This window comes from Physcomitrium patens, chromosome 23 (assembly GCF_059467195.1).
Source record: "Physcomitrium patens ecotype Gransden chromosome 23, ASM5946719v1, whole genome shotgun sequence".
In the NCBI taxonomy this organism is placed as follows: domain Eukaryota; kingdom Viridiplantae; phylum Streptophyta; class Bryopsida; order Funariales; family Funariaceae; genus Physcomitrium; species Physcomitrium patens.
This window is the reverse complement of record NC_143432.1, coordinates 283,701-310,907: the sequence shown is the minus strand read 5'-3', so window position 1 is coordinate 310,907 and position 27,207 is coordinate 283,701. Positions and strand designations below refer to the sequence as shown.

At 32.7% G+C, this 27,207-nt stretch overlaps 2 protein-coding genes across 4 annotated transcripts; both read right to left on the bottom strand.

Moving 5' to 3' along the window:
- Positions 1-16,916: 16,916 nt before the first annotated feature.
- LOC112275766 (uncharacterized) lies at positions 16,917-18,500 on the bottom strand. 2 transcript variants are annotated; one of them, XM_024506393.3, is made up of 2 exons: positions 17,517-18,500; positions 16,917-17,341 (listed from the first exon to the last, which is right to left on the bottom strand). In XM_024506393.3, the coding sequence occupies exons 1-2, from the start codon at positions 18,424-18,426 to the stop codon at positions 17,229-17,231; spliced, it is 1,023 nt and encodes a 340-aa protein (XP_024362161.1). In that variant the 5' UTR covers positions 18,427-18,500; the 3' UTR covers positions 16,917-17,228. The 2 variants fall into 2 exon arrangements, with proteins under 2 accessions (XP_024362161.1, XP_024362162.1); XM_024506394.3 differs by having other exon boundaries at positions 17,521-18,500.
- A 2,687-nt stretch (positions 18,501-21,187) lies between these two features.
- On the bottom strand, positions 21,188-25,854 carry LOC112276136 (4-hydroxy-3-methylbut-2-enyl diphosphate reductase, chloroplastic). Of its 2 annotated transcripts, none has more exons than XM_024507181.3 (11): positions 25,571-25,854; positions 24,851-25,215; positions 24,347-24,543; positions 23,934-24,113; positions 23,601-23,732; positions 23,391-23,465; positions 23,145-23,250; positions 22,782-22,876; positions 22,164-22,349; positions 21,773-21,859; positions 21,188-21,629 (listed from the first exon to the last, which is right to left on the bottom strand). In XM_024507181.3, exons 2-11 carry the CDS (start codon positions 25,152-25,154, stop codon positions 21,564-21,566), a joined length of 1,428 nt encoding a protein of 475 aa, XP_024362949.1. In that variant the 5' UTR covers positions 25,155-25,215; positions 25,571-25,854; the 3' UTR covers positions 21,188-21,563. The 2 variants fall into 2 exon arrangements, with proteins under 2 accessions (XP_024362949.1, XP_024362950.1); XM_024507182.3 differs by having other exon boundaries at positions 25,583-25,854.
- Positions 25,855-27,207: the final 1,353 nt, after the last annotated feature.

Here is a 27,207-nt window from a genome sequence, read left to right as displayed (position 1 = left end):
CATAAATAATATATGGTGATTCTTTCATAGCAGCATGCAAGAAAGCTTTTGCACCTATAAATACGGGTTTAATTGAACTGGACTTATGACTCTCTACTTGATTAACTAGACTGTTAGTTATACTTTTAGAGAAAGTAAGAGTTTGGAAAATCCAATCTATTTGAGGGTTGTATTTTTCTAACCACGATAAACCTAAAATGACTGGATTAGAGGGAGATCTAATGATATTAAATACTACAAAACTATTATGACCATTGATTATTACTTCTATAGGAAGGATTTCGTGAGTAATATCTCCAAAAGATAATGGACGACCATCTATGACTTCTACATGAACAGGTTTAGTTTTCTTTACTAAAGATATGCTATGACTTTTAGTAAATTCTTCATCTAAAAAATACGTTGAGGCTCCTGAATCTAACAAGGCAGAGACTTTGTAATGTTTAGGTTCTAAAATAACATTTAATGTAAAACAAGGAGAGGGCTCTGAGGAGAGAATAGGACCTTTACTAGATGTTGTGCAAGGTTCCAGCCGCACGGTCTCTATTGTAGCTGGACACACTCGTTTTCTGACATATTGTCTTCTTTCACAGCCATACTCCTCATTTTGTGATTGCGTCGTTTCTTTGGACAATGTTGAGTAGTGTGCTTTGATTCTCTACAATATAAACATAATCCTTCTTGATAACGACGAGTCTTTTCTTGCTCAATAAGAGGTTTAAAACGTACTGCATCAATTTACATATCCTCTACTTTTGAATGTATGTGTTAAAGAGGTGTTGGTGTTGCCATTGAATTATAGTAATGTTGAGGTCCACTTGTACGCTTCTCAGATCGAAATTCAAAAAGGCAATTGTCGCACTTCACAACAAAGTCAATTGCTTGACTCAATGTTTGAGGATCAGGTAAGTTAAGCATTAATTTTTTTACCTCATATTGTAATCCGTAGAAAAATTGGCTAATAAGTGCAGCATCATCCCACTTATTATCAGTTGCAAGTTGTCAAAATTGTGAAGCATATAACGTTACTGATCGATTGCCTTGTCGTAAAATACTGATCTTATTGGTTGCAACACGAATTGCATCATGTTCTCCATACATGGATCAAAACTCCACCAAAAAAGCCTCTAGATTATCCAATATTGGATCTCGTTGTTCAAAAAAAGATGAAAACCACGATAGTGCTGAACCTTAAAGAAGCGTACCAATGAATCTAACTTGCGATCCTGGAGTTAGATAGCTTTGGGGTTGAAGTTCAATCACAAGTTGCACTTGATTGATAAATCCTCGAAACTTAGATCTGGTGCCATCAAACTTCTCGAGTAGGACAATTCTTCGTTCTCTAACATTTGAAGGGCGTTCCACTATAGGAGAAAAGACATGGTTTGGTGCAGATGTTGAAGTAGCTCCAATCATTTTTATATCTTCACTTCGTGCCAATCTTGTTGCTCCTTATGGTGGTAAATTGATTTGATGCATCGCAAGTATTAACTCCCTCAATTGCTCTTGCATTTGTGCCATTACACTCTTCATTTCAACAAGTTCTGCCATGATAACACTTAGAAGAGAGAAGATGTTTAATATCGCTCAAGACAAATAGAAGAGAGGACTTGAGAACAAAGAAAATACTAAAGACAATATCAGTTTAGAAGAGGGTAATCCGCAACTTCTAATATGCTTATATCTTATCAAGAAAAAGAGGTAATCCACTCTTAATCAAGATTAGACAAAGCTTTGATATTATAGGTGTACTCTTGTCAATCTGTCAAGGACAAGAACTTGATGAAAAAATAATTCAGAAAAGTGAGCCTTCACTCAAAGAGAGGTAACAAAATATATATAAACAAGGATATATATTGAAAGTGAAACTCGAATGGCTATTGCCAAAAGACAAGAAAACTAGAGACCCTTGAAACTAGATTAGAAGCAAGAAAGGAGTTGACAAGAGTGAAGAAGCCTTCACTCTTGTCTCTATATATACTATCTAACTAGAGGCTACATGGCGACGTTCTATAGGACCTCGAATATGTGTTGACTTTGTAGGATACATGCCTTGACTTACAAGGCAAGTTTTTCTACGTGTGGGCCACATAGTTAGCTTGATCTTCAAGCTAACAACATGTGTGGCACATGGCCAACTTGTTGACCATGTTTCTAATCCAAAAAGTCAATTAAAGACACTTATAAAGTCAAAGCAGCATCTATGAAGCTTCTAAGAAGCTTCCATATTAAATACTATAGAATTAACTTACTTTTAATAATTTAGATGTTGTTGCATATGAAAAAAGTTTAATTCCAAGCTTTGAAGCATCCAAAATATACATGTGACAAACTATGAGTTAAAATAAACCTCCTCTAGTCGGTAGTTTATTTTAACTCACATCAATTAAATTATCTTATGTATTCAATTAATTATAATTATTTCTTAATTTTTTATAAAATAACTCCTTAATTTCTTCAAATTAATCCAATCTTAACATACAAATCAGCATAAATATTTATACATTCCACTCATAAATTCAAAAGTTTATAAATATTTAACTAAATTTTATCTTTTAACTATTTTTTATTTACTAATAAATTTTTATTTAAGAATAAAGATTCATCCAAATTCTAATTTCATCCAATATATATTTATCTAATAATATTTCATTTTTCTAAATTCATCCAACCTAATTTTGTAAGATCAAGATTGTCTCATCAAAGGTTATAGGATATTCATAGAGTTTAGAGCGGTTGTAGCATTCTTGCATGAAAAAACTAAATTAGACAATTTTTCAGCTTCCAAGTTTTCTCACAATATTTTGAGCTTCATTTTGAACTATGGGACATGCTACTATGAACCTTCTATAATCAATTTCAATCTCAATTTTATTACACTATCATCAAAGTATGCCTAAGTACCATGATTGGCAACAATGATGCTTTTTATAACATAAAGCCAATCTAAGACAAGTTTTTTAACTAAAATATATAGGCATAGTACTAACACACGTCTAGTAGTTTCTAGAATCTCATACTCCAATAAAGTATTTTGTACTTATGCTTTTGGTCTTAATAAAAGCATAATTTTCTTATAATTTGTATTTTCTTTAAATTATATCAAAAAATAGCATAAAAAGTTATGAATAGATATAAGCAAATCATCTATAATAATTTGTTAAACAAACTAAAAACTTATACAATTTATATGCAAATGGTTGATAATAGTTTTACATCTTTTTTCATAATAATTAGTTTAGTGCAATAATTTTTACTAAATATTTCTATCTTTATTATTAAAAAATTAAAAGATAGGTATTTTAAACTCATATTATTAATTTTTTTATTTTTTATTTTTTCAAATTTTCTTTAGAATTGAAAAAATGTATGCAAGGTTATTTACTTGAAACTTTTACATTTTTATTACAAACCAGGATATTTTTAAGATTAAAAAAAATAAAGCAAAGATTTTTTTACAGATAGAAAACACGAGGACTATAAAATAACGACAGATTGTTTTAAAATTCAGTTAATAGAAACTTCCAAAATTTTCCAGTATTTAAATATTTTCACAAAATATAATAAGATATTAAAATAGAATAGTGAACATGGAATATATGAATGATATTTTTCAATAAAATTATTACTTAAAATTAGAAAGAACTCCTTTTTTACAAAAAAAATTAAATTCTGTAGAACTTAGTATAATATCTAAAATATTATGTTCATGGCTTTTAAAAATCCATGTTATAATAATAATAATGATGATAATGATGATTATTATTATTATTATAACATGGCTATTTTAATTAGAAGTTTTTATTATTTATTAGTATCAATGAATATTTAGTTAATGAAAATGAGATATATAAAATACCAAAACCTACTCAATAACCCAATCCATGTAGTATTTTCCCACATATTCTATAAAATTATTATATAATAGTGGTTTATAACAACAATCAATTGACCTAAATTTAAAAAATTAAAAGAAAGTTATTGCTGATTTACTGCTATTCATAATTGACGTAATATAAATATTTTATAATTATAGACTAAGTTTTGTATTTTATTCTTGACTTAAATTAGTAGAATTAAATGACTTATTTTAAAAAATCAAGCAAATTTGTCTTATTGATACCAACCAAAAAAAATATAGATATTAACTTATTATTTTTTGAATTACTAATACAAACATAAATTCTATATTGTAATATAATTTTTTAGAATATGTTTTATCTTTTATTTTATATATCTATATATATATATATATATATAAATGTGTGTGTGTGTGAAATAAGAATTATTTTTAATATAAATATATCTTTATGCCTTACTATGTCCTGGATACAAGAGATTTTTTTCAATTTTTTAATATTAATTTTGATTCCTGTTATTAATTTTAAAATGTGTAAATATCAACGTTATTTTTTATTATAATATGTAATAAAACTATGATAAATAATATTTCTAGAGAGTTATTATTGAAGAAAATATTTGTTTATAAATTTTTTTTAGCTCTATTTTTACATTACATTCTTAATTATTTATCTTAAAAGGCAAAAGTTTATGATTTTCTAAATTACAGATTTTTTAAAGAATTATGAAAATTTAAAAGTAATGAGGACTTTAGTACCTGAATTTTAAAAGGTGTGATTCTTGGTGATTTGAAGAAATACAAGTAGACTATCTTTTAAGCAAAAAATTAACAAATTACGTAGCAATTTGATTCTAAAAAAAATCTCTTAATTAGTAAGGAGCCTCAAAATATATGTTTGGAATAATAAATTTATTATGTAATATATGATCTTGTCTAATGGTTAGTGAAGAAGTCAATTATATAAATATATATATATATATATTAGAAAATAGAAAAATATATGTTAAGAAAAAACTTTGGAATAATAAAGTTATTGTGTAATATATGATCTAGTCTAATGGTTAGTGAAGAAGTCATATATATATATATATATATATATTAGAAAATAGAAGCATTATTGATAGTTTTTATTTTTTTATTTTTTATTCTTTTTATCAAAATAGACTATAGAAAAATATAAATTATTTTAGTCTAAAGAAAGAAGGCTTTGAGATATATAAATAATAAGTCTAGAAAGGCTTATTGAAAAGAAAAAATAAAATAAAATATTATGATTAGACTATAATCAATTGATTCTGTATAAGTCAATTAAATTGTAAAAATAAATAATCTATTATCTATAGAAATATAAATAATAAGTATCAAATTCTACAGAATGGTGTTAAATATTTCAAATCATGGGTGATAAGTCTAATGATGTATTAAAAGTAATTAAAAAATTATAATGTTGTACAGATAATTAATTTGATATTAAATCTAAAGATTTATTTTTAAAAATTTGAAATTCATATCTTATTATACCATGTGTTAAGCAATAAATATGGTATAATTGAGTCACATACATAGATTATTAAAAATATAGAAAAAAAATAAAAGTGAATTTGAAATAATTTTTTTATTTACAACAAAAATTAGATTAGTAAAAATTAAATTGATGATATTATTGAAAATTTGAGAGATTAGAAGATGAATAGATATTAAAAGAAGAATTTATTTTTTATTAAATTTAACATACTTATAAGCTTTATTATTGATATACAAAAAAAATAAAAAATAAAAAAATGATTTCTATACTAGATTCTTATAATGATATTAGGATTATAGATAATGCATACAAATGAAAATATTAATATGGTCTTATGCTAGTATTTTATTATAACACAACTATTGATTAAAAGAAAAAATATGCATTATACTATAGAAAAGCTTAATTTAAAAAATATAATAGCAAAGTATAGATAAAAGATAGATAGGTAGTCAAAAAATTTGGTGTTAATTTTATCTTTTAATAAAAAAAAAGCTTTTACTCTCTTTGTAGGACCATAAAAATAAAAAAAATAAATACATTAGAAAAAAATAATTCAATCTACGATAGGATTTGTTAAGAGTTTGTCTAAGATTTAGGATTTGATTAAAGATTGAGTTAAAATAGAAATTTAATATATATATATATATATATATATATATATATATTTTATTAAGATTAATTAATAATTTTTTATGTTTCTTTTGTAAGTTCTTGAGATTTTTTTTGGATTTAATTACAGATTGATTAGTATTGTTATAATTTAAATAGGGTTTTTTTTTAAGATTCTATTAAAGTTTTTAGGATCATCTTATTGTAAGTTCTATTTTTTCTTTCATAGCTAGGTGTCTAGTGCATTCTCAAGTACACTTCACGTAATATAGTATTGGTGCCTACTTAAGCAAACTTCACAAAATACAACAATGTTCAATTTCAAAAGAAAGACTATTTTATTACTTTGTATGTAGGAAGCTTGGTTATATTGTAAAAGAATATTATCATTGAAAAAGACAAGTTCTTAAAAAACAAGATGTTAACATAATTGTAGACTCAAAAGTTGAAAAGTTGAATGAATCAAATGGGCTAGAAGTATCTCTAGTCAAATTCTAAAAATAAAAAGAATGATATATGGATAGTAGATGTAGCATCTATGTTATATATATATATATATATATATATAAAATTACAAACATGGCAAAAATGGCTAACAAAAACCTCACCATTGTAGGTGGTAAATTATATAAAGTCAAAGAAAGAAGTGATATTTATTTACAAATCAATTATGGTGAAATATAAATAACTAATGTATTTCCTTTTCTTTGTCTATGAACAAAAATCTATTGTTGATGGATCGTCTTGCAAATGATAAAAGAACCATTTTATTCACAAAAATCTATATATAAATTCAGGACAAAATAAAAAAATATGAAAATAATTGTAGCTAGACAAAAAGATTCAAAAAATGGACTACATAAATTTGGCAATACAATCTTTACAAAAACCAACATTAATTTTGTTTCAGCCAATATTAAAACAAAGAAATGATATTTTTTTTGGAAATTTTATTTATCTTAGATACATATTATCTTTTCAAGGAAAATTAAGTGAAATTTATTTTACAATTTAGAATCCAAAATAAATTTGTAAAACTTACCTAATAGTACAATAATACAAAGAAGAATTTCTAAAAATATATTTTAGTTTAACAAAAAAGATAAATCAACTTATTTATACTATTTTTAATAGAATCTATGAAAATAGAATTTTTTTATGAGTCAAGATTTATTATATTTATTAATAATAGAAGTAATTAAAGTAGGATTTATTTTTTCAATTCAAAGGATGAAATTCTTTAAAAATTCAAGCAATTCAAGGCAATGACAAAGTCTAAAACTAACAAAAAAATAGAAATATTAAAGATTAATAGAGGATGAAAATTAATATCTATAATATTTATAAATTAATATAAAATAAATAGAATTAAAAGATAATTGAAATAAGCTAAAATTATTACTTAGAATTATGTAGTAGAAAAAAGAAACAAATAAATTACTAATATATATATATATATATATATATATATATAAAAGAAAAATTATCTATATATCTTTAATAAAAAATAGTAAATATAATAAATTATTTTATAAAAAAAGGACCAACAAGAGTTAGCTATCAAGGTAATGAATCTCAAAGAACTAAAAAATCAATATATTCTTGTGTTATTCAAAAAGATTAAAAAATTATTTTAAAATAATATAATATTAAACTAGAATAGCTATTTTCAAAGATGAAAAGATCAAAAAGTCTTAAAATAAGATTAATAACTAAAAAATTATTAACAAGAGTGAAGAAGGCTTCACTCTTATTTCTATATATATACTATCTAATTAGGAGCTATATAGTGATGTTCTACAGGACCTCCAACATGTGTTTACCTTACAAAATAAGTTTTTTTATACATGTGCTATGTAATTAGCTTATTTCACAAGTTATTAACACATGCAGTATTAAACAAACTTGTTGGTTAAATTTATAATCTATTAATCAATCACAAACATGTTTAAAGTCAAATGGGCAACTATAATTCAAAATATGTATTAACATGAATTACTTGAGATTCTTATAATTTGTATATATAGTAATTAGATTCTAAGCATCTTCTACATAATGAAACCATTTTAAAAATAAATCCATGATTAAAAAAGTACTTTTTTATAAACCTCATAATTAAATTGGATTGCTAAAAAAAATTTAGAATAAAAAGCTATAAGATGGAATTTATCATTTATTCTCATTTTTAACAAAATTGCTCCTAAAGCAAAATCTAATGCATTTGTTTCCCAAATGAATGCCTTAAAGAAATCAATACAATATAAGATTGGTATAGAAATGAAAGTTATATTTAAAGCTTCAAAAGATGCTATAGTTTTTTTGTTTTGCTCGAATTTATCTTTACATGTAAGACGTCAAAAGAGCTGCCACTTAAAAAAAAAATTCATGAAGATTTGATAATAATTAGTAAATTCTAAAAAATATTGCACATCTCTTATTATTTTTGAAGCTTTTCAATCCATGACAGTTTGAACTTTTTTAGAATCCATAATGAAACCATCATTTGAAATAATATATTTTAAAAAGTCAACTTGATTAGTATAAAAAATACACTCTTTTTTTTATCTTAGTATATAGTCTTACATCTCTAAGTTTTTGTGTCATATAGAAAACATGAATTTTATATTCTTTTATATTCTTAAAGTAGATTAAAATGTCATGTAGATAATAAATAACAAAATCATCAAGAAATTCTTGAAAAATATCATTCATTAGATATTGAAAAGCAATCGGTGCATTCATGAGTCTAAAATACATGATATTATATTCAAAATATTTATATTTAATTTGAAATATAATCTTCTATTTATCTCCTACTTTGATGCATACCAAGTTGTATGCTCTTCTTAGATCTATTTTTGTATAAATATTTTTTTGATTAAGTTGACCAAGGAGTCCTAAAACCAAAAGTAGAAAATACATATTTTTGATAGCAATCTTATTGAATCCTTGATATTTTATACATATCTACAATAACCCGTCTTTCTTCTTCACAAATAACATGAGAGGATTTTTTGAAAATTTTAAATTACATATAAAGTTTTTAACTAAGTTTTTATCAATGTATTTTTTGAGTATAGTCAACTCATTTTTTGATAAACTATAGATTGGTTGAAATGGTGGTTGAGCAACTTCTTGAAGATCAATTGAACAATGATATGAAGGATGCTTTAAAGGATATCTATATTTTTCTTCTCAAAAATATCTTAATAATCTCAGTATTGACTTACATTACCAATTTTAGTCTTTCTACCATTAAAAAAAATTATAGCATATATAATAAAAGATGACACTTCTTTTGTAGCATATATAAAAGCCCTTGTATCTATCAATAAATTTTTGATTGTATTATACTTATGGATTTTTACTTGATTAACAAAAACTTGGATTAAACTACAAGAAAAATTGAGTTTATAAGAAATCCAATATATTTAAGGATTATATTTTTTTAGCTATAATAATCCTAAAATGACTAAGTTAAAAAAGATCTAATTATATTAAGTATTATTAAATTATTATAATTATTAGTTGCTATATCTGAAAGAATAATTTTATAAAAAATATCTCTAAAAGATAACAAACAAGAATCTATTAATTCTATATATATACAAATTTGATTTTTTTAATTAAAGATATTTCTTATTTTTTGAAAAAATCTAGATTTATATAATAGGCCGAGGCTCTTGAATCTAACAAGGCAAAGACTTTGTGATTTCTTGATCCTAAACAAATTTCTATTATAAAATAAGGTGAAAAGTCTGAAGTGAGAAAATAATCTTTATTATGTGTTTGCACAAGATTTTGACCACATTGTCTATATTATAGCTACAAAAACTAGTTTCTTGATACAATGTCATCTCTTGCAACCATGCTTCTCATTTTATGGTTCCATTGTTTCTTTGGACAATATTGAGCACTTTATTTAGATTCTCCATAATATAATTACAAACCTTCTTGATAGTGTTAAGTCTTTTCTTGTTCAATTAGATATTTAAAATATATTATATACATTTGCTTAGGTTCCAATTTTGATGAATAAGCTACTATAAAATTAGAAATGGTCACCATCACTTGACTTATACCACTCTAACCAAAACTTTATTTTTGGCATCTTTCAAAGAATTGATTATCATATGTAATAAGTTGAGAAATAAATTGCTCCAATGAATGTGCTTTTAGAATTGTCAATAGTAAATTTTTGATATTATCTTTTAATCCAAATCAAAATAGATTAAAATAGAAATGATTCATATTAGAAATATGTAAAATTTCTATCCTAAGAATATTAATAAGCTCATGAAGATTTACAATAATTGCAAATCTATTCTCACCTCTGTCCAAAGTAGCATCCATAATTTTTCCTTCTATAGACAATTAAAATTAAAATAAAAGAAGATAATTTACAACATCTAATATCAAATGAAAATTTCTACAAAGAAAAGTAATTCATTTTAAAAAAAAAAGGATCAATATTAGAAAACTAAATGTTAATTCAAAGGTAGATAGTTTGTAACTTTTGAAATACAACAACAAAAGTAAGATAATCCATTCATTTCTAAAATCAAAATAAGAACAATGAGTTAGTACTCTTATCAAACTGTCAAGGATATGAATCTCAAAAAATTAAAAGATTGATACACTCTTGTGTCACTTAAAAAGACTAAGAAATCACTTAATAGTAATACAATATTAAATTGGAATGGCTATTGCTAAAGACAAGAAGATTAGAAAGTCTAGAAATAAGATTAAAGACTAGAAAGGCATTAGCAAGAGTGAAGAAGGCTTTACTCTTGCCTCCATATATATTATCTATCTAAGAACTAAATAACAACATTCGATAGGACCTCCGATATATGCTCAACTTACAAGATACATGTCTAATTTATTGGATAAGTTTTCTATTTGTGAGCCACAAAGTAAGCTTGTTCCACAAGCTATTAGCATATGCAATATGTGGCTAACTTGTTGGCTAAGTTTCTAATCTATCAATCAACTACAAACACATATAAAGTCAAATACACATCTATGAAGCTTTTAAAAAGCTTTGTCACAAGATAATATCAAATCTACTTATATTTATCTTTTATCTAATACTTCTTATCTTGATAAATATATATATCCATGATACTAGAAAAGGAGAAATATCAAAAGAAATATAAATAAAGAAAAAAAATAAAAATTCATCATTTAAGAATTATAAGAAATAAAGTATATAGATTTTATTATCCACCATAAAAATATATTTTCAATAAAGACATAATATTTGATAAATCAAAAATTAGATGTGATTTTATAAAAATAAATAAAGTGATTAATAACGATATATAATCGATTAGAATTTTGACAAGAAATAAATATATCTAGAATGAAGAATTGTGTCATGATAAAGCTGATCAAATTATTGTATAAGAAGACATTAATAATATAAATCAAGTAATTTAACAAAGAAAATAGAAGCTTGCTTCAAAAGCTAAAAATAACAATATCAAAGTTGTGATAAAAAACAAATATTTCAAATTTCTATGAAAAGAAATAATTAATGAAGAAGTAGAAGAGAATAAATCATCAACTATAAAAGATACTATTGCAAATAATATTTTTTAAAGAAAAAAAAATATAAACATGGTTTTGATGAAAGAAGTTTATAAAAATTAAAAAGAACTAAGAAACCAAATACAATGTTACAAGATTATTTATGGGCAGTAGAAAGACATGAATTATGGGAATAAATAAAATTTTATAATGAAGAAATATTTATAAAAGTATTTGATGGTTGAAAAAATTAGAGTACAAAAAAAAATAAGCAAAATATATTTAAAATAAATATATATATATATATATATATATATATATGGACTTAAATATATTGTAAGGGCTTGATATTAAAGAATAGATAGTTATTTGAAGGAACAAAATCTCAATAAGAGCAATAAAGATCATAATTTATATTTTATATATATATATATATATATATATATATATATTACTAATTTTATGTATTAATAACTTATTATTGACAAGAAATGATTATAAAAATATTAACACAACTACAAAAAAGACATCTTATGGCAACTTAACATATTTTAAGATGTCTTAAAAGAACAATGAATTATAGAATATTGTTTGAGCTCATGATAAAAGAGAACTATAGGTTTTTGCAAATGTAAACTTTGGTCAAGATAAAAATTCTTGAAAATCAGTAATTAGGATCTTACATAAACTTGGATCATCAACTATCCATTAAACTAGTAATTTACAAGAAATTATGGAACTGTCAACAATTGAAGCAAAATATAGGACTTCATCCAAGGCTGTAAGGGAAATTTGTTATCTTCAAAGACTACTTGAAGAACTACAAATACAAAAAAAAAAAAAAAACAAAACAAAACAAAACAAAACAAAAACAAAAACAAAAACAAAACAACAATAACAACAATAACAACATAGATAGAATTATGACATTATTATATAAGAGAAAAGATATATGATCAAAGTATCAAAGTTGAGTTTATTCCATGTATATATCAATGGATTGATATACTAAAAAAATCACTTAATGGATTTTATCATTAACAAAATAGAGAAAAAAGAAGATTACTTCAGATTCCTTATAAACTAAAAACATTGGAAGAATTAAGATAATGCTGCACTTTGACTTAAGATTTTGAAACTTTTGAGTTCAACTTCAGGAAAATTCAGTACTTTGGCTTAACATTCCGACAAAGATTTGTATACACCTAGATGCCAACTTCATCTTACATTATAAAACTTGGTAGAATTTGTTGTATTACAAGCAAAACTACAAACTATAAGTTCTTGAGGTTTACCAAATGTTAATAACAAAACTTGTTAAATTATTTTTTCCATGGAACAAAAAAATCTTGATGCCAATATAAAATTCAACCAAGCTATAAGAAAAAGAGTTGTACTTGCAAAAATAAAAAAATAAAAAATAAATAAATTGTAAATTTTGTACAAAAGAAATAAGAAAGATACAAAGCAAAGCTAAAGCACTAATGAATGAAAATGTTTGAAGATGAGCCATAGTATCAATAGAAATTATGTAAGAAGAAACAAGCAACATTTTGAAAGAGGAAAAATCAAGGTTGAGGGAGAGAGTTGGATGTTATGAAAGCAATTTTAGTTTAGTTAAGTCAACTATGAGTTATTATATTGATCCAAAATATATATAAAAAATATATATATATTCATAGTAGCTTAGAAAGAAATGATAAGTATGAGATAAGAAAATGATAAAATTAGGAGTTACTACATACATGGAAATAAAAATCATATATAAATGTAACTCAATAAGAATGTAATGTAACAATCTTCAATAGAAAAATTTTAATAAAAAAATAATTTCTTCTTCTAATTTGACCTTTGTTTGTTTAATGCATCCTAAATTCATAACAAGACCAAAGGTTAGAGCTACCCTCCTTGCTTCCTCATAGTTATTCACCATTTTGTGTATTGACAGAGAGAAGTCAAATTCTCTAAGACAAAATTCTTAAAAGTATCAAAATGATTTCTATGAAAATTGACCAATTATAATTCTTTATAAAGAAAAAATAGTCTTGTTGTTTAAAGGAAATATAGCACAAATGAACAATTAACATCCTTATCAACCAAAAACATACTAACATAATTTGTATGTTCAAGAAAGCAAAGCAATACTTTTCTCTTAAATTTCCTTCAGAACTTTGACTCATGTTTTTTTCCTAAAAAAGTATTCCAAGGAGTGTGGTATTAGGTGTTGGTCTGACCTCTATTGAATGATCTCACATTCACTAGCAATCCTTGAGAGTCTCAGCATCCAACTTGACATTGTCATATGACGTAATTGGCAATCTAAAAATATATGAGGTATTTAGTTGTAGGGAATTTAGTTTTAATTCATTAGCTAAGCTCCAATAAGTATTTTATTCTACCTTTAACTTATATATAAATTCTTCTCTTCCAAAACCTCTTCACTTTATATAAAATGCCGAAATTATAGCAAAATCCTTCAAAACATATTTTTCCTACAAAATATTTTTCCTTCTCAAATTTTAGAAATTCATAACTTTTTATCAAATTTTTTAATTTCTTTAAAATTTTTAAATAGTATAGCACTTATTTTTAAGCTTTAATACAAAAAAATGAATTATAAATTTAATACTGATCTTCTGACATCTTAGAAATCCTAGCAAGTACTCTAAACACTAATCTACAAGCATCTAAGTACTATTTTCTTTATATCTTGAAAATCCAAAACTAAAATAGCAAAATAATTATACATATAGTTTAAAAACATGATTATATACATTTTTAGAAATTTTGAGCCAAGATCTCATCAAATTGTTCAAGATATAGTTCAAAATACAACTACTAAAGAATTGGGTCACTTTCTATTCTTAGATTTGAAGTGTTGACTTCAACTTCTAATATCTCCTTCATTCCAACTTGGAATTCATTAAGCAATATGCAAAAAGTGTTGCCAAGAAAGTGCTCTCTTTAACTCCAATCACCGATCCTTAATTTTTTTTTTGTATGCATGTATTAAGTTCAAAAGAGTGACAGTAGATACAAAATCATTACCTTAACTTTGAGCATCTATATCTCTTTCATATAAACTCCAAATCACACAAAATTTATTCCAAAATCATAGCCAAAAACCTAAACTTATTGATCTTAGCCTCAAAAATTTGAATGCTTCAAAAAAGTAATCCTAATCCTTAATAAGGCCTTGGACAACCTCCTTGAAGTCTATTTGACATGCCTTTTGGCCAATAGGAATAGAGATTTTTATCATCCATCTCCATTCATCCATATGGATGCCTTAATTTTTCTTTTTGCTACCAAAATCTCTCTTTAATCTTTTTTCTAATAAGATTTATATAATATATGTCCTAAACACCAAATAAAAGAAACAAATAAGACTTCAATGGTCACCAATGTCTAACACAAGTGACTTTAAATATGTAAAAGTTACTATCAACCAAAATCAATCTTAAAAGCCACTATCAAAAGAAAATAAAGTTATGTAAATTCCAATAATAGTTCTTTTAAACAACCTCCTTTTAAAATAGTAATCTAACTACATTCTACAACAAATTTAAAATCCACTAACATGACTCTTACCATGTTACTTAGTAAATTGTATATCAAACATATAAACACAATATTTTCACATGGTAGCCGAACCACAACACAACAACATGCTCAAATGGTGGTGTGTGAAATAAAGTGGCTCCCTGCTCTCTATTTCCTTGGCCTTCAATATTGTGCCCTCTCCCTCACTGGTCCTTCTTCAGTTGGTGAAGCCATGCTCCTTGGTTCGTAGGAATACCCCTCTCTATCGCCATAAAGACCCCTATTTTTCTACAGTAAAACCCCTTAAGTTTGATGATGCTGCAGTTTTCACGGATGCTCCTTGTTCTGTTACACAGTACATTCAATAACTGGGGGCCACTTCCAATGCTTCCTTTTTGTTCTGTTTTAGAACATACTAATTAATGAGGGGCCACTTCCAATGCATCCTTTTTGTTCTGTTTCAGAACATACTAGTTAACCAGGGGCGACCTTTGAGCAATGATGTCAAAATTAAGAAAATAACTGGGGGCCACCTCATTTCAGACACCAACATTTGAGCACTTCAGGTTGGGTGCTGAGGCTCTCAGGGACTCCCAGAGAAAGGGAATGTGGGATCATTCAATGAAGGTCAGACCAACACCTAATGCCACACTCCCTGGAGGTACTTTTCTCATTCAGTTGAAAGGGAGTTTGGCAAGCTTCTTGCATACATTGCTGCCAGCCATAAGCCACACAGGAGGGTGTACCATTCCAACCATCACCTTCACCAAAAGAAGAAAACAAGTGGGGAGCTGAAACACATCAGTAGCTTCTTGTTTTATCGCATGGGTAGCCCCATGGATAGCCCCATGGAGCACAAGGCAACCCATATCATTATTGGTATCATCAGTGTTCTGTGTTCAAGCATAGGTCAAACTGGGGGAGCTCTTAGGTGACAGAGGGGGTAAGGTGTGACCAGGGCATTTCTCCTGACCTGTGGAAGAAGAAACCAGGAGACTTGCTTGCTCAGGAGAAGCCATGGTTGTGGAGGCATGGGGAGTGGGGCCCTGTGCCAGGGAGTGAATAGGTTCAGGAGTTAGATAATGGATGAGTTGATGATGCCAAGGAGCAGCAAAAGGTGGGGAGAGGGATGGGGATGAGAGTGGCTGAACATGGGGACTGTGATGGAGGCACCAGGGTGGTGGGTGAGATTTGATGAGCCTCTTCTCGGCCATCCTAGCCTAGCCCATGGGCGGTGAGAACCTTTGTAGAACAAGGTCGGCCAGCGGCGAAGGCAATGGTGGAGGACACGCACTCCATCACGCCTCCTCTCACCCGACGATCTACCATTACTGTCCCACTCCTATTTTCGTTTCCACACGGTGTTGTGATTCAGCGATACGGAGGTGATCAATGCCACCATCAGTTGCAGGAACGAACCCAGCTGTTCTCATTAGGTGTCGTTTACGAGAGTCTCTTGTTTTATGGCAAGTGCTTTACCGCGCGCTTTCGGGATCGTTGTTGATTTGCATGATTGTCTCGTTCGGAAATATCGTGACGATGGGGCAGGTTCTTCCGGTTCCAGAGAAAAATGGTTTTGGTTGTGTGAAGACGCGGTTGGGAGTTAGTGGGATAATCGGGAGGAGGGGGCTGGTTTGGGTGTCCCTTTAAAGCTAAAAAATGTTCCTACTGAGGAGGCTGGTAGGCCAGGCAACGGAACGTGTATGGCGGTCTGTGAGATGGGTCAGTACTTTATCAGATTGTTCTAAGTCGTTGCAGCAAGGGAGATTGAAACATGCATTCAACCGGAAGATTCGTGAGTTCCAAATTCTCCTTACGAATGTAGTAGAAAGCCATGTTGAAATTGAAGCCGCATTTTAGCTGTGAAGCAAGACTTCAACAAAAAAATTCAAACAAATTCAAACTTACAATAAACCACCGACACAGCGATATCACTGATGTCAAGGTAACACAACACTTCTAGGAAACCGGGAACACTCTTGGATACAGAGACAGTTCTCTGCAATTATTCTATACCGAATATCCTCGTAGGTAGAGTCTGACAACAACAACAACATATATGTGGAATTCCTAGATGTTGCAGTGCAACAATGTACGAGAATTGAACACAAACATGAATTCATCGCGAAACAAATGCTAGATGCTACCAATTCTTCAGTTAACTATCACTAGCGGTGGGATCGAATTCATAAACTTCAACCACAGAAGCCTCCAGATGAGGGCGCAACTGTTCTTGAACCCACTGGCAGTCCAGATACAAATCATTCCTGCACCAGTGTACCACCATTCAGTTCTTGACTCAGACCGAGAATTGAATAAAAATCCAAGACGCTTCTCATTTACGATTGAATTCCGGAGGCACTCAGGCAAATGTTCCTAGAAAAATTATGTGCATATCTGAAAGTTGCAGGCTGGAAAAATTAAGTGCTTTTTCACACACACCTACATGTTTCGGTTCTCGCAGCACTGATCCAGACGAGGGAGGAAGGTTCCATGGCTTGAATTCTTCGTGTTGGTTCCTGCTGTCAAGAAATATTTGTGGCCGATTGTAATCAGTGCCTGTGGAGGCCGTTTTGGAGATCTGGCTGACGACGCTGCCGGTGCTTGATTTTCCTTGCACATGACCGTAGCGTATCATCCGCCACTCTTGCTTTGTCAACAACTCATGCAGCTCGCTAGGCTGATGCCAAGCTGATTCCCGGGGCCCATCAAACAGATACTCGTCAGCTTCCAAGTCTGCCATGTCCTCGAATTCAATATCTTCGTCGTCGTTCAAAGCAGCTATGAAAGCGAGCAGCATGTTCGCCATTACTTGGGAGCCCGGTGTGTGGGAGGCGGAACCTGGTGCGACGCTTGAAATTACACTGTCTGTCGTCACCAGCGACTCCAACGATGAAGAACTAATCCTCGAAGACGATGTCGGTGTGACACTGCCAGTGCTCACAATATCTGCGCTGAGCTCAGATTCCGCATCTTCGTAGCTGCTGCGCCTCTCCACATTTCTCTCAAGAGAATGCCGCCCCTTGCGGTGTTGGTCCTTAATGGTTGGACATCCTCCTGGGAACACAGATCGCTTCCGCAGCTTGTTCAGCTTCTTGAAGAGCTTCTCGGCCAGGTACAGCGCGGAGAGCTTCAGAACCCCGTCAGCCTGGGGCTCGAACCCGTCGGGTGGTGTCGACGTTTTAGAAGACCGCTGCAGGCTCATAAAGTCCAAACGAACATGGGGAGGAGCTCTCACAGGCGATGCTTTGGTATCCGCCGTTCTAGGCTTTGCCGTCGATTGCAATTCCCAGCATCTTGAGAGTAGCACTGCAGATCGGTCAAGCTCCACCGATCGGTCGATTCTGGACATTGTAATTTCTCGATGCCAGCTGTGAAGCCCCCGCGATGTTCGAGGCTCAGTTCAGCAGGTTCGAAAACGCAGCGCTACCACCTCCAGTGGTGACGATGTCGCACTCTCAGGTTGATCATAACGTACAATCTTCCAAACTTGCAGGAAAATCGAGGACGCGGCTACATTTACTCCGGTTTATGGTGACCCCTGGGGATGTTTCCTGAGACAACCGGGGCTTGCACGCGTGCAGAGAAGGGAGCACTCATGGAAGGCACGGATCTGGGGCAATACCTGTGGCCTCCCCGGTACATCTCGGAGTTGTCTGCAGGAGACCCTATTGTCGAAATGCAGGCACAGATTGTTAGAATTGCACTGAAGGATTTTTGTGCACAGCAGCGCACTTACACACTAGAGAGAAATACTCGGAGCCAAATCTCAGCCCACGTTGAAGAGTGGCTAGATGTGCGACCAGAGAAGGAGGCAACAAGAGCATGAATTGTGGAGAATGAGGGGACCCCTGTGGTGCAGTATGAGATATTAAGCACAGTGACGAGGAAGAGGGCTGTGAAGAGCAGCAAGTATGGAGGGCGCACTGTCCAGTGATGCAGCATGAGTTGTCAGGCACACTGATGAAGAAGAGGCTATTAAGATCAGCTCCCGCGAAATGAGGCGTTGGCATTGTTTAATGACTGAGGGTATTGTCACGAGGTTCGCTTTTCACCGGAATCCACCTCAGCCCACATACGGAAAATCTAAGTTAATCCAATTCTTACATTAATTCAAACGAAAGGAAAAAACCGAACTTCGTGGTACTTGTTATTGACATGATGATGATGATGATTATTATTATTATTATTATAACTTGAATATGAAAACTTATCCAGCTACATTCCAAAAGCCGTATCTCCTACCTTGTTGTGCCACTTCGGTAATGGGAAATCAGGTATGTTTGAGCTGGTTTTAAGCAAAATAGTACTAAGGCTTTTCACCGAAGCTGCCGCTGACTTTGCTCTTTTTACCAGATCCCTCCACAAGATCTAAGTTCATGCATACATATATATATATATATATATATATATTGATATATAGATTTATTTATTTATTTATTTATTTAAATACATTATAAAAATTATAATTACACACATATATTTACATACGAGTTTATGTGTGTTTTATGTGAAAGTTGGCCAGCGTCGCCTCATTAATTTCAGGTCTTAGACTACGTAAACAGGATGAATAACTAGCAGATTATCAGATTGTATTCAGCTGATTCGACGAGTCGTATAATAATAGGTCTATAAGCGAAGTAGAGTTGGTTGCGTCCATTAGCAGTCCCACGGAATACAATTGAAGAGTTGCAAGATTATAGCTCATCAGAAATGAAGATGAGATTTTGTATGATGGCGGCAAATAGATTGAAGAGACGCTCGAAACTTGAAGAGACGCTCAGTTAAGCTCTGAGACATCCTCGGCTCGCTCTTCGGAAGAGCGGAAGAACCGTACCATCCATAGTCGTACATGGCAGGACTAGTTATGAATTAGCTCATAAAAAGCATCAGTTGCACGTTGTCAACCCTACGTGTCTGGCCTAAATCTGTGTGCATGTATGCTTGGAAAAGTCACCCCTTCTGCCCTCTTCCCCTCCTTCTCTCATGTGTTTATGCAGGTGGGAGTTAATGGGTGTTGGACCAACCCACTCCACTGGCAGTCGCTACATGATAAGCTGCAGCAAATACTCCCTCCCATCGCACCTCTGGTTTAGCCAATTTCCTCCTCTTGGAGACTTCCATGGGCCCTACCTCCTTGCAAGTGGGCTTCTCCACCAGAATAAGACCGCAGTTGACTGGAAGTGGTCCATCAACTCTTCCATTAACACTAATTTATCAATTTGTGATATTCCAGGGCCCAGAATTCTTTCTTAACCTTAGACTCCCTTTGGATATTGTCTACCTTTATGATTGCTGGTCTGGCTGTATTTCAGCTACTCGGCGATGGAAAGAAAACGAATTTCTTGAATGCATGCAGTAGGTGAGGATTCCAAGTGTGACCATGAAAGCGGGTCACGGTTCCGACTGCACTCGATGGTGCATCAGAAGGTTTTTTCCTTCGCATTCTGAAGCTCTTGAAAGTGGGCAGCTAGAACCGTCACATTCGAAAACATTCTCTGCACTTAATGATTATGTACACAAATACTACCGACTCAATGAATTGAGTATCCACATTTAGTGGAGATTTTCTCACAAGCCTGATCCAGATGGAGCTACGGAGGAGTCGGAAAGAGAGAAAAAGAGATTCACTTCTGTTTGTGAATGTAATATCTCTTTGTGGCGGCTTTCTAGCGGTTCCTCACAAGTACGAGAAATCCTGCCAATCAGCTGCAGAACGTAGCAGCTCACAAAGCGGTAACCAGCATCGTTGCTAGGCTTCAATGGGCTGGTAGAAGAAAAACAAAATCTACTGTGCAAATATCTTGGCTCAATATTGGATTTGGTTTTATTTTTGTCGCTAAACCACGTAATTTCGATGCGAATGTCTTCCTGGAGATTGCAGATGCGAATGATGCGTGATGAAGCATTCCTCACTATGTATTTGGTTCGGAAGGTAGCAGGATACGCAGAATCAACTATTGATGTTAACTCACAATCCATTAAAACTAAAGACTTCACTGTGTCAAAATACAAATCCTTAGATCAGAAAAATCGGACGCTCGTCTTCGAAGAGGTTCGGAGACGTCAAGTATTTGATTGAGCAAAGCACAAAATGTAGTCCATGTGGCATCTTAGCAGAATATATTTTTACTAATACGTCAACTGCGCATAATTTTTAGATCATGAAGGTTCGAAATGTATTCCTTGGAAATATGTTAACAGGACTAGAAACCCTAACAAATCAACATGAATTTACTCAATAATCCCCTATGAGCTCTTCAATGTGCTCCATCAGTATCTTGGACGAACATCAAGTTGCAGTTGTCTGAAGATACTTTACACCAATGTTACAAAGAAACCGTCAACTATTTTGTAAATAGATCGACACCCATCGCGGAGGAGATCCCAGGTGAGAAATAGAGGTTCAAAACTACACGACTGGAAGACATCGATAAGCACCAGAGTGAAGGAAGAATAAGACTAGGACATGCCATCTTATCACGCAACTCAAAGCAAGGCAAGTACCTCCTCACGCTTGAACTGGAACAGACGCTTCAACACATCCTCTACTACCTGTTCATCGATTGCCAAGGGAACACATGAGAAAAAAGTAATATTAATTGAACCAACTGTAAGATGTGATAAAGAAATCTTTCACAAAGAAATCAAAGAAATTTGTTAAACACATGAGAGCAATCAGCAGTGGCGATTAGCACCTTGTCGGGAGTGGAAGCACCGGAAGTGATACCAACTGTAATAGGTCCCTCGGGCAGCCAGTTATCCTTCTCTACATACTCACCATGCTGCACGGAAACTATATGTTAAGTAAAATTCTCGAGAAAAGAAGAATTTCATGCTATCCAGGCAGAGTAAAACCCTGAATCGCTCAAGGCAAAAAGAAGGCTGCAGCAATAAGGGAAGAAAAACAGAAAGTCAAGCAAACAAAACAATACAAAACAAAAGGCGACCTCTCCTACTCAAAGATCGTACAACCGAATCTGATATGAAAGAATTAGCTGAGCATCGTCAAATGGCTGAAATAAAATTCTTCTACTGATTCAATGTCTTCAGTTAAAGGGAATATCAACCAGGTCACAAATTTCTTACATTCAGCTTGAAGGCAATTCTTTTCCCAGAAAGCATGCGCTCCGGTGTATCTATCCAGTAGGAAGGGATGCTCTTGAGTTCGGCGATTTCTTGCAAATGAGAAGTGTTACTAGAGTTCCAACCACCCACCACCAGGACCAAATCTACCTTGTCGTCAACAAGCTTGTACATGGCATCTTGCCGTTCCTGCCAACCGAGAAGCACCTTGTCGGAAGGAAAAAAAAAAAAAAAAAAAACAAAAAAAAAACAAAACAAAACAAAACAAAACAAAAACAAACAAACAAAATAAAAAATAAAAATAAAAAAATAAAAAAGAGAGAGAGAGAGAGAGAGAAAGATGGCCCAAAACGACTTCACAACACTATCCATTGCAGGGACAGAGAACCAAGCATCGTTGCAGCAGTTCGAGGTAAATGATAGATGCAGGTATATTTGAGAAATCAAAAAAGAAATGAAGATGGTCTTAGGTCATGATTGAGGAAAATCAGTGGAATTAACATTAATAAATTCTCATTCTATCACTGGGTAACTTGACTAGTCTATTCATCAGCCCTTCGTCTCAATCAGATTCAATCTATTTAGGTCCGCTTCACTATCATCAGCGTAGAAGCCACTAACCTGAGTTGCGTCGCAAATGGTGTTAAAGCTCATGAAATGATCAGTAGCATTCTCCACCCCATACTTTTGCATCATAGTCCTCTCCAATAGCTTCCCTGTTTATTAATACCAGACCCAAACAGTTTTTTTTTATTTGACACCCTAAACACCCGTCGACGGATTTGACACGACAACCAACTCAGGAGTTTTGGAGAGATTCCACAAAAGAATACCAAGAACTCCAAGAATTTGTTATCATTAAGGGTTAGGAGAAAAATAAATAATAAATAATAAATAAACAAATTCATGCTTAAAAAATGCTAGTACACTTCAAAGAGAACCCAGCAGGTACAAGAAATAGCTCAGGACAGGGACGATGTTTACCAATTTCTTCAGTCTCTCCTTTCAGCATAGTGGTCTGATTAGCGATTCCAACTTTCTCCAAATCACGATCCGGATCAAAGGCCTTAGAGATAGCGTATTTGAATTTCTGGTGCACAAACCGTTTCCGACATAAGACATTTCAAATCATCTGATATGCCTCAGCTCTACCAATTACAGTACAAAATACCAAAACAAGAACTAAAGCAGCTAAAGGAATTTTCCCACAAAGCAACTGCAAAGACATACTTCAAGAAATTCTTCTTTTGTTCCACTGGAGCCATCCAGCTTTCCTCCCAAGATATAATCGCAAATATAAGTGGCCTGCAAGACGCTAAAATTCATTAGTACGAATTCACTTTAAAGCACAGAAAAGTCTGGGTGTCACTTGTCACAACAAATCGAAGGAATTAATACATGTTTTAAAAGACACTTTGTTTGGCATTAAATCTTATCTACCTCCTTGATATTCTTGGCAATGATGTATTTTCCGGCAAACGAGGCAGTAGCAACCGTCTCCTCGTGGGCATACTTCCCATGGATTACAGATGTGTAGATGTTCTTCCTATGCTTCTCCACAGTGTTCCAGACCTATTTCAGGAAAAACACAGATTTGATGTATTTTTCGCAGATGCAAATCCACAATTCCACTGGTATACAGCAGATGTCGTACAATAACAGACATTAAAATAAAAAATAAAAAAAAGAACAAATTTCAAAACTTAATAAAAGAAGAAGAAAAAGAAGAAGAAGATCCAAAACAAAGAAACTCGTGACAGGATTTCCAGTTACCTTAGACACCCACGGGCAGGTCGTGTCTACAATTTGCACCTTCTTTTCGTCAAGAATCTGCATTTCCTGAAGGGAAGCACCAAATGCTGGCAGGATAACAACATCACCTTTCTCTACGGGTGAGAAATCCTTTCCATTCTCTGTAACGGACAATTCTTTTATTTCCATATCGGTCATCCTCTGCTCGCAGCAATCAAAGATTATTCACCTGGATTAGTAAGCGTACCACCCAAAAGTAGAAATATGGTTTGAAAACAAACGTGCAAGCTTCTGCACCACGGTGTTTCCATTCTGAGCTGAATTGCAAATGCTGTGGCATCATAGAAGAGAGCCACATGTTTTGGGCGACTAAAAATCTCTTCTCTCGAAGTCAACAATCATACTCCATCCAGCGCCAAATAACACATTCCAACCTGGTTAACAGTAGGATTGTGTATTATCTCATTAGTAAGCCATAGCTGTTGCTCCGGAAACTGCTTGCGAGCCTCGTAGGCGATTTGTACAGCCCTCTCGACTCCCCAACAAAAACCAAAAGAATTAGCCAGCTTCACGGTCACATTCCCCCATGTATACTCGAAGTTGTTCTCCTTCAGCGTCTTCACCAAGTCGCCTGAACTCCGATAAGAAAGTGTCTCAGAAGTTTTCAACAAGTGACCAAATTGTAGTCACGAAGACAGACCCCACCATCATGACGAATAAAACTTGTGCCAGAGACATCACATTGTTGGCTATTGTTTAACTGCATTCACTTCTTCGCATTCTAGACTTTAAAAAGATGACGACAACAACAATAATAATAATAATAATAATAATAACAACAACAACAACAACAACAACAACAATAATATCAGTATTGTAAATGTTAATGTTAAGGTTGTCCCAATACGGAAATTCCTCTGGAGATAACAGAAACTTACTGGTATACTCCACATCCATCTGCTCAAGCATCTCCTTTTTGTACCCATATCCATTCCTATTGTAATTTTTTCCCCTGGACAACGTCCTGCGAAACTCCCTCGTGTCGACCTGCTCAACATGATCTTCCGCTGGATGAGTGGCGTCGCACCGGGCAGGCTCGCACGCTCGTCTCCCTCCCCTCTGCCGAGTAGAAACCCTCAGAGACGTCGACGAGGACTCCACCCTCTTCCTAGAAAGGGAAGTGGAGAGACCTAGAGCCGCCGGAACCTTGGCCACTCCTGCTAAGTTGCAGGCTGTCGCCATGGATGATCACTCCGCTAGTTATCACTACAGAACGTCAATTGCTTCACGCTATACGCCCAACCTGACCACCAATTCACATGATTATCTATCCAAATTGGAAAACCAGAAGAACTCCCCAATAGCAACAAGCAAGACTCTCACAAGCTAATCCTAGCCAGTTCAATTTCCACCTGCACCAACACATTCTCTTCTACAAAAGAAAAACATGTGTAAAAAAGAAAAAGAAAATATGCACTAAATATGCAGAGAAAGGGAAGGAAAGAACAAAATCATTGAACAGAAACCTAAGCGGTACTCCTCTCGATCCCAACGCCTCTACACAAACTCTCACGCAGACTACACCCTCTCTCCATAAGGGCAAGCTACAATGCGAATGCAATAACGTTGCATACGGATGATGAAATTGGGAAAGATACCAGGACTATCACCAGGTGCGTTAAGTGGGAAACACAAGAGACGCTGTCGACCTGGCCTACAACTTGGTCTCCGAAATCCTGCGAGAAGAATGCCTTGCAGCCAGTTCAAAAAGGAGGAATTGCTTGGACTAGCAGGATCTTCAGGAGGAGGGCCAAGTAGGGTACTGGAAGATAGGCTGAGGGCAGAAAAAAATCCAGCATGCGAGGTGTCGAGAGCGTTCGGAAATTGGGGTTCAATCAAAACTGCAAACCTGGCGAGTAGCCGGGACCAAGTGAAGTGCAAAGTGCAAAGTGAAGGCTGGTCTGCCACGAGACAACGTGTCTTACGCGAGCTAGATGATCCAGCCGCGGGGGGCGGGTGTGGGAGTGGTACTTGCCATGAGGACGCCATCCATCCATCCATCCATCCAGCCATCCCAGGGATTCATGAACGAGGGAGGGAGGGGCGGAGTTGGATGGATGTCGCTTCGCTTCGGGATGGGAATCCTCTCACTGTTCTCTCACACTGTTTGTTTGTGCTCCACCATCACTCCCTCTTTCACTCACTCACTCACAGTGTCAAATGGTGCTGCTGCTGCTGCTATGCCCTCCTCCTCCTCCTTTGCCTTTTCTTCCCCCCTATGAACTTGGCTTCAAGGGCCATGCTATATATATCTGGTTTAAACCGTAGTGATTCTTCATCTTGGGTATGCATTCTCTCTCTCTCTCTCTCTCTCTCTCTCTCACACACACATATGAGATTATGCTGTTGCAGGGGATGCTCATTCCTATGTCCTGTTTGACTGCATCATCGTGGGCAGATATGATGCCCGTTTAACACTCTGATCGGAGCCTGCACCTGCAGACTACAGAGCTGGACTAGGCTCCACAAAGAATCCCCGGGTGGATCCGGAATCCACTCCCAGATCTTCTTTTAGAGATAGGGTACCCTAATATATAAAGAATAACACAATTATACTTCATTCCACAAACATGGATAGTTAAAAACCATAGTATGCTTCTTCAAAATATGAACACAATCACCATACTGAATATTAATTGTGTTGCTCAAAATATGAAGTATGATTGTGTTATGCTTTACAGCACTAATCATTTATCTTTTTGTCACCGTGACATCAATAGATCACTCTCATTCTAAATACCCCAATCAATTGTGCAAAAAAATAATAATGTCATTCCACTTCCCCATTGTACTTACCTCAATTAGTCTGCTTTATTTTGTTCTATTTGTAATGCTACTTTGTTCAGTGTGTAGTTGGAAATGGTTTTTTATGTTAAGGCTTGAAAGCAGGTATGTACTTTACAGTCATAGGTGGTGTTATTTTTCAAAAAAACTAAAAAAAAAAAAAAAAAAAAAAAAAAAAAGATTGAATAGAATAAAAAGTGTAATGTTTTTTGGTTGCAAAAAGAATGTCAATAAAAACAACAATGTGAAAAAAAAAAAAAAAAAAAAAAAGGTAAACTAATTTAGAGGTTTGTAGTAAGAAAATAAGTGTATAAAAACTAGATTAGAGGATTACATTGTAAAAAATGATTTTTATCAGGATATCAATTATTATATTTTAGCGAATTAGGACTAAAATATATTATCAACCAAAATGTATGTGAGTAGAAAGTCAACGACAAGGCTACCTAGG

What these genes read in the sequence shown, in the direction of transcription:
- LOC112275766 (XM_024506393.3), bottom strand. Translation starts at nt 18,426, where the DNA reads ATGTCCAGAATCGACCGATCGGTGGAGCTTGACCGATCTGCAGTGCTA. An exon ending in GCGAGAACCGAAACATGTAG is followed by an intron (nt 17,342 to 17,516) that starts GTGTGTGTGAAA and finishes ACACTGGTGCAG; the next exon opens with GAATGATTTGTATCTGGACT.
- LOC112276136 (XM_024507181.3), bottom strand. Translation starts at nt 25,154, where the DNA reads ATGGCGACAGCCTGCAACTTAGCAGGAGTGGCCAAGGTTCCGGCGGCT. An exon ending in CAAAAGAAGAATTTCTTGAA is followed by an intron (nt 23,251 to 23,390) that starts GTATGTCTTTGC and finishes TTTGTGCACCAG; the next exon opens with AAATTCAAATACGCTATCTC. An exon ending in CCATTTGCGACGCAACTCAG is followed by an intron (nt 22,350 to 22,781) that starts GTTAGTGGCTTC and finishes CTCGGTTGGCAG; the next exon opens with GAACGGCAAGATGCCATGTA.